At 49.8% G+C, this 6,981-nt stretch overlaps 1 protein-coding gene across 1 annotated transcript; it reads right to left on the reverse strand.

The window, feature by feature from the left end:
• Positions 1-2,130: 2,130 nt before the first annotated feature.
• On the reverse strand, positions 2,131-4,854 carry LOC311609091 (carbonyl reductase [NADPH] 1). Its single transcript, XM_084801836.1, has 3 exons — positions 4,426-4,854; positions 3,815-3,922; positions 2,131-2,797 (listed from the first exon to the last, which is right to left on the reverse strand). The coding sequence occupies exons 1-3, from the start codon at positions 4,712-4,714 to the stop codon at positions 2,361-2,363; spliced, it is 834 nt and encodes a 277-aa protein (XP_084657962.1). The 5' UTR covers positions 4,715-4,854; the 3' UTR covers positions 2,131-2,360.
• Positions 4,855-6,981: the final 2,127 nt, after the last annotated feature.

Below are 6,981 nucleotides of genomic sequence, written 5' to 3' on the forward strand. Positions count from 1 at the left end.
CTCCCGTGGGTGGAAAGCTTTCAATAGAACAACACACCATCCAGGCTAAGAAGTGAGTTAGCTCTGACAGTGAAGGGCCTGCCTTACAAACTGGTGGACCCATGGCATTGGCTGCAGTCCCTGCAAGTGACCTATCTTCAAAACAAACAAATAAATAAACAAACAAACAAAAAGCAAAATCAATCAGAGCAGTGCCCAGCACCCGAGGAATGTCCCCTGAGGCTGTCATGTATGTGCACACAAGCACCCATGCACATACCACACAAAAGAAGACACTCCCCCACCCCCACCAGATACATACTGTGTATGCTTCCTATAAACATACACTTTTCACTCATTGTGTGGACTTGCTTTGTAGACCAGGCCGGCCTCGAACTCACAGAGATCTGCCTCCCCAAGTGCTGGGATTATTATAGGTGTGTTGTACCATGCCTGTTTTTTGTTTTTTTGTTTTTGTTTTGAGACAGAGTTTCTCTGTGTAGTCTTAGCTGTCCTGGACTCACTTTGTAGACCAGGCTGGCCTTGAACTCACAGAGATCTGCTTGCCTCTGGCTCCACAAGTGCTGGGATTACAGGCGTATGCCACCACACCAAGCTCATCTTTTATATTTTTAAATGATTAAAAAAAACTACTACTGGATTCTTGGAATTCGCATACATGGATAGCCACTGGAACACACATGGCACAGCCATGCCCACTGGAAACAGTGAGAGTCATGAAGCCAGCACAGCTGCTTGACACAGTCCCAGCAAGGCTGAGCGGATTGCTGCAGTCACCGTCCTTCTATCTGTAGCTTTTGGGTTTGGGTCTCTGCGGGTCGCATTATTGGGGACTTCCTGAATTATGATTCAATTTATGTCTTTTCCTGAGAAAATTTGTATCTGCGTCTTTTTAGGAAAATCCTAAAATTAACCTTATCTGGCCACTAAGTATTCTTCTTTTCTGAAAACTGGTGCCCTTGCTCACCACTCAAGTCTCCTCTACATCGGATCCTAGGAATATGTCCCAGCTACAGGGACCTTAAAACAGTCACTAAGTGGCCTCTGCCTGCACAAAAATGTGATGCTTGGCCAACCAGAATGCTGGGAATGAAAATTCCTGAAAAGAAGCTGTGTGTAGCTGGGAACAAATGATTTCTGGAAGGAGTTTCTGTGTCTGCTGAGACTGACGGGCCAACAGTCTCGGGGGAGACTGGGATGTTGTGGACTCGGAGGGTAATTGCTTTATATGGGGCTAGCTTTAACTTCTTGCCCGACTCTTCTGAACTAACACCTCATGATAGTAAATACAAACCTCTTACAACTACTGACTCAGCAGAACCCTGGTCTCCACCAATCCAGAGCTAAGACTGTCAGCAGATAGCACATTGGGCCAATAGCACAGCTTCCCCCATCTTGATGAACCTGCCTCTCTGCTGTCCCCACCTTGACTTTGGACTTTCTCTGTAAAACTATAAAACCTCCGTGAAGCTGCTTCTGTGTTCCCAGGCCACGGTCACTCAAAATGACTCCAGGATAAATGACCTCTTATTTCTTTGAGAGCTTTGTCTTTTTCTCTGTCTAACAGCCTGGGCTGTACTGGACTTGCTTTGTAGACCAGGCTCGCCTTGAACCCACAGTGATCTACCTGCCTCTGCCTCCCAAGTGCTGGGACTAAAGGTGTGCGCCACCACGCCCATCTGAGAGCTTTGTCTTTTATGTCAACACAGCCCATGACTCAGGCCTTTCACAGTGTTTGTCAAGGACACACCTGGACTGTTGTCACAGATTGCAGGGGCCACAGAGCCACCTGTGATCTGATTTGGTTCTTCGGGTGTTTTGTCACTGGAGTTACTCTGTGCCTTCCCTTGGCCTGACTTTTGCTCTAATTAAGCCCGAGATGAAACCAATTTTGCCTGCAAGGAATCTGCAGAGATGAGGACTTAAGAGATGGCGAGACTATGCAGTGGTGAGCACTTGCTGCTCGTATATAGGACCAGGGTTCCACCAACAGCACACAAGTGCGGTCACAACCATCTTTAACTCCAGTTCCGGGCACCCTGTGCCTTCTTCTGGTCCTATAAGCACTTTATGCATGGAGTACACATCCATACACGTAGGCAAGACACTCATGCGCATGAAATAAAGGAAAACCTAATTTTTTTTTACAGAAATCTTTATGCTTAAAGAACCAGTTAGTTGCTTTTGTTTCTTTTTCCAGAATTTACTTTTTCTCTTTCTGCATCATAGAGGGAGTCGTAAAGCACTTCATAGCGTTACAGTGATGGATTAGTTAATGAGTGCTGGGTTAGTATGTAACAAATAACCCTTGGCCCTCACCAAGACAGGATACAAGCAGGTAGGGGGCGAGAGAGTTGGGTTTACCATTGTTCAACTTTTTTCTCACTAACAAACTGCCCGTGAGGCCCCTCTGCATCTGGCGGCAAAAGGGCCAAGTACACGGGCGTCTCCGCCCCTTCTTCCGGGCTTTTTGTGGCTTTGGGCCCCGCCATGTCGGTTCTCACCCACCCAGGGCAGCAGGCGTTCAGGAGGACCTTGTCCCCCCTCCTCTGCTCGATGAGTTTCCTGGCATGGATTCTGGACAGGACGGTCACCCCGATCTTGGTCACCCCATAGGCAGTGTTAGGCCAGCCTTCCTGCGCGTGCACCCCTTTCTTTGCGTCGTCCACAAACTTATTCATGAGCCCCACCAGCTCCTCCTCTGTGATGGTCTCGCTTCGGAACTTCTGCTGCAGCTCTGGGCTGCAGTTCTTCAGGGCCCTGAGGCTCACCAGGCTCGACACGTTCACCACCCTGCCTGAGAGCACAGCACACATCGCTATGTAGAGAGGCGTATTCAAGAACAGCATCTTACATTCAGTGAGACTTTAGAGCCCAAAGTTCCCATCTGAGAGTGGCATGCACAGCAGAGGACTAAAGTGGCAGAAAGTGTTTTCTTTCCTGCTACGTTTGGGTGAGGAGAGAAGCCAGGCGACTGTGGAAACAGCTGCCTTTAGAAGGTCTACAGATCCAGATGGCCAGCTTCGAGATAGACAGGACAGGACAGGACAGGACAGGACAGGACAGGACGGGAGTTCCGAGAGCTAAACTTATTCGACAGAGTGTTACAGTTCCAAAGTGGTGGCTTCCCTGTCACTCATGGTGCGTATTTAATGAGTGCTGGTTCACGCGCTATCCAAACCACAGGGGGTATCAGAGCAGCTCCTGACAAAAGCAATGTGACAGTTTGTCATACAGAAACGTGGATCATGTTGGTGGGGAGCTGACATGAGGGAGGGAGGGTCAGATCAGAGAGTCCTGTGAGCCCTCACTAAAGGCTTGTGCTCACTCCGGAAGGATCTTGGAGGGGAGGGAGGAGTTGGGTACACACGTGGAGAAACCCAGAGAAGGAGCGCCCTCCAGAAAGGATGCGTCCTAGGACGGTTTGCAGCAGTGCAGTTTGGCAGCTGAGACCTGCTGTGGAGCTGAGCTGACGGAAGCTGAGGGCATAGCCTGAGGTCTCGCCGAAGACAGGAGCGGCCTGCAGGAAGCCAATGGGTGTGCAACACGTTTTAGAGATTAAGGGAACCCTGAATTCCTAATGTGTGAGGATAAGTGGAACTTGGAATCAGGTTTGAAGGTTGAAGACGAGTCAGTTTTGCCAAGAGAGTAGCAGTGGTCCCGACTGATGGAGACCCAAAGAGCAGAGCCACACCTTCAAGTGGCAGAGAGGTAGGGTGCCCCCACCACAGGGTGCCCCATCCCCACCCCAGCCCCCACTCCCCTGGCACAGAGGGAGAGAAGAGGAGCCTGGAAACCACCCATGACGACTCACCTTGGGGTTTTATTAGAGGGAGTAGCTCAGTGCACACATCTCGGGTACCGAAAAAGTTTGTTTTCATTGTCACTTCGGCTTGGATGTCGAAGGGGGTGGGGTCATTAACTTTCAGGGGAGAAGGAGAACCGAGTTAGCTGGGTGGGACTGTGTAGACCTAACCCACAGTGTTAGAAATCCACTCCCAAGTAAGGTCTGTGTCTAGATGCAGCACTGTCCCACTGCCAGTCTAATAATGCTCTATTGTTTTTTGAAAGGCAGTCCCACTGGGGGTGGCTGTGTGACAACTGTATATCAGGATCTTAATGTAACATTTCTTCACCCTCTTTTCTCCCCTCAATTTCTTGTTATTTCACTATCAGAGAAGAGTCCCATTCAACTATCGCCAAACTCAATTACTCAACTGGGCGAGGGGAACCTGAAAATAGTGGCAGCTAGTCCTGGCTAGGTCAACACTAGGACCGTGGAGCTCTGCTTTGCCTGTAGCCCTGCAGTTCCTATCCTGTTTCTCCTGGGGGACCTGCTCCAGTGTCCTACCCAGAACCTCCTGCCTTAGTACTGCCCAGGCTCTGGGGAAGAGCCATCTCCCGTCTTCACACCCCACTGCTTACCCTTGAAGGCGATGCCCGCGTTGTTGACCAGCACGTCCAGTCCCCCGTACTCCTTGCGCAGAAAGTCGCGCAGCGCGCGGATGCTCTTCAGGTCGTCGATGTCCAGCTGGTGGAAGCGTGGGCTCAGGCCCTCCGCCTGCAGCTGCTGCACCGCCGCCCGGCCCCGCGCCTCGTCCCGCGCCGTGAGCACCACGTCCCCGGAGAACTTCCGACACAGGTCACGGGCGATCGCGAAGCCGATGCCCTTGTTAGCCCCGGTCACCAGAGCAATGCGGCTGCTGGACGACATGGCTGTGTGGGCGTAGGGAGGCCGTCGGAGAGCAGCGAACCTAGGGCAAACTCTGCAGCCCGGAGGTTGGGGGACAGCCGCTCCGGAAAGCGTATTTCTAGGGTCCACAGGTTGAAAAGGTGGACGATAGGCCCAGTGCGCAGGCGCGGCCCGGGCCCCGCCCCTGGAGGGCGTGGCTTGGCGGGAGACTGGCTGCTGTTGGTCCTTGCGCCGGTTTCTGAGAGTCCCGTCACGTTGCTGTCTGTGTACTTACACGGGGTGGTGGCTCACTTTCCCAGTACTCGGGCTAAGTTTTATAAAACTTTACAATGTTTTAAACGTGCCAGGTCTTCTGCTAGCTCAGAGCATGCAGGGTGGTGTTGGGAAGTTAAAAACCAGGCCAAAAAAAAAAAAAAAAAAAAAAAAAAAAGAAACAACAACAAAAAACCCAGCTGGGGCAGATCATGGAAATCTCCGGCTTTCTCCTGAAGGAGTTTTAGAAGCTAGCAGCCAGGCAAGACTTCAGGAGAAGGCTGGAGAGAGGCTGCTGCAGCTGCCCACCAGGGCAGTCAGGCATTCAGCCTTGCCCAGGCCACTGGATCTTCCTCCGTGATTGTATGAAGTTTGCACTGTTTTGCCCAGCTTGCAATTGGACCTCTGTACATACTCTTTCTGGTGTTTTAAAAAAAAATAACGCTGCCATCTAAGTCGTAGGAACTGGAGTTGTAGAACCAACTGGTAGAAAATGATGAATCGAAATTTATTTTCCCACTTAGGATATTAAAACAAAGCTGTTAATCCTTGGGCAGGAAACGTTCCTTATGAACATAGGATCCTAAGGGCTTTGCTTTGCTTGGATGTGAGCACTGTAGGCCCGTCAGGGAAGGCTGCTCTTCTGGCTCAAAATAGCACCACGGATGTACCTTTCAGTCCCCATTCTAAGGTGACACGATGCTCTATGCTCAGAAATTTTGCAGTTGGTTCCGGGGTGGCAACAAAGTTCCTCACTGCTTCCTAACACCGGAAATAGGGATCTCAAGCCCTTACTGTTCAGTAGGTCGCTACTAGCCACAAGTGGCCATTTAGATTAAAGTAAGAAATTTTAGTCGCACTGGGCCACACATGAAAATCTGTTTATATGATGAGGCTCCTTGTGTTAGGAACATAGTGCAGTAAACAGGGATGAACCATTTCCATTTCAGAAGATTCTCTTTCCTCATGCAGAGTGCATGGGACTTGCCGTCTCAGGTGGGCTTCTAGTCAGTTACTTAACAAGCATTAATAATCAGAAAAATGGCTGCCAAGAGTGGGATGGCTCTGCAGGTGAGAGCACGTGCCCTGAAAACCCAGAAATCGAGCCTTAGAACCCACGTAAAGGTGGGAAGAAAAACATGATTCCACAAAATTGTTCTGATGCCTCTGCATCTGTGCAGTGGTGCCCCGGTGAGCACAGGAACACACAGACACAGACACAGACACAGACACACACACACACACACACACACACACTCACACACACACAAAAGCATCATGAATTAAAAAAAAAAATCAGAAAAGATCCATGCTTTTCTCCAACTGGAAAATTTTTAACTTAATTTTTATGTTGTGGGTGCAAACAATGTGCATGCCCGTTGCCATTGGCGGCTAGAAGAGGGCCCCAGGCAGGCATCAGATCCCAGGGACTGGAGTTACACACCCCCATGTGGGTGCTGGGAAATAGAGTGACCAGTGCTCTCAAATGCTGAGAGATCTCTAGCACCCATCCCTTGAAACCTGTTGAGGTACCTGGAGAAACACATGGAATTGTAAGATATAATACAGAAATCATATGTATTAACAAAAAAGACACAAAACACCACCATTGGCACAAGGGTGCCCCTTGTTTGCTCTTACTTGAGCAAACGCCCGTTCACTGCCCCTCAGTGCTCAGCAGTGCTATGTAGGTGAAACCATACCCTGCATGATCTCTGACAACTGGTTTCTCATTCTGGATAATTTAGCAGTCGGTGAGTTTCTCTTTTTATCCCAGACTATTTGGTCTGCACTTTCCACAGCACTAGGCACACTCTTCTGATGCTGGCGTGGACCGGATGTACACTGAGTTATTTCAGTGCACGGGCCACTCAGTGATAGTTCATGGTGGACAAGGAACCTTGAAGGTGCTGAAGGTGCTGCTGTTTAAAAAAAAACAAACAACAAATAAACCAAAAAACCCAGCAAAGCTGCAGCAGAGCACCAAGGATGATGATTAGGTCCATTGAGAAGCTAATCCCGGCCCCTTCCTGCTC

Source organism: Acomys minous (assembly GCF_964271855.1).
Source record: "Acomys minous genome assembly, chromosome: 11".
NCBI lineage: Eukaryota > Metazoa > Chordata > Mammalia > Rodentia > Muridae > Acomys > Acomys minous.

Bases quoted from the DNA above. Each gene is read 5' to 3' on its own strand.
- LOC311609091 (XM_084801836.1), bottom strand. From the start codon at position 4,714: ATGTCGTCCAGCAGCCGCATTGCTCTGGTGACCGGGGCTAACAAGGGC. The intron at 3,923-4,425 runs GTAAGCAGTGGG...CTCCCCTGAAAG, and splicing joins CGCGGGCATCGCCTTCAAGG to TTAATGACCCCACCCCCTTC. The intron at 2,798-3,814 runs GTGAGTCGTCAT...CTGTGCTCTCAG, and splicing joins CCCTCTAATAAAACCCCAAG to GCAGGGTGGTGAACGTGTCG.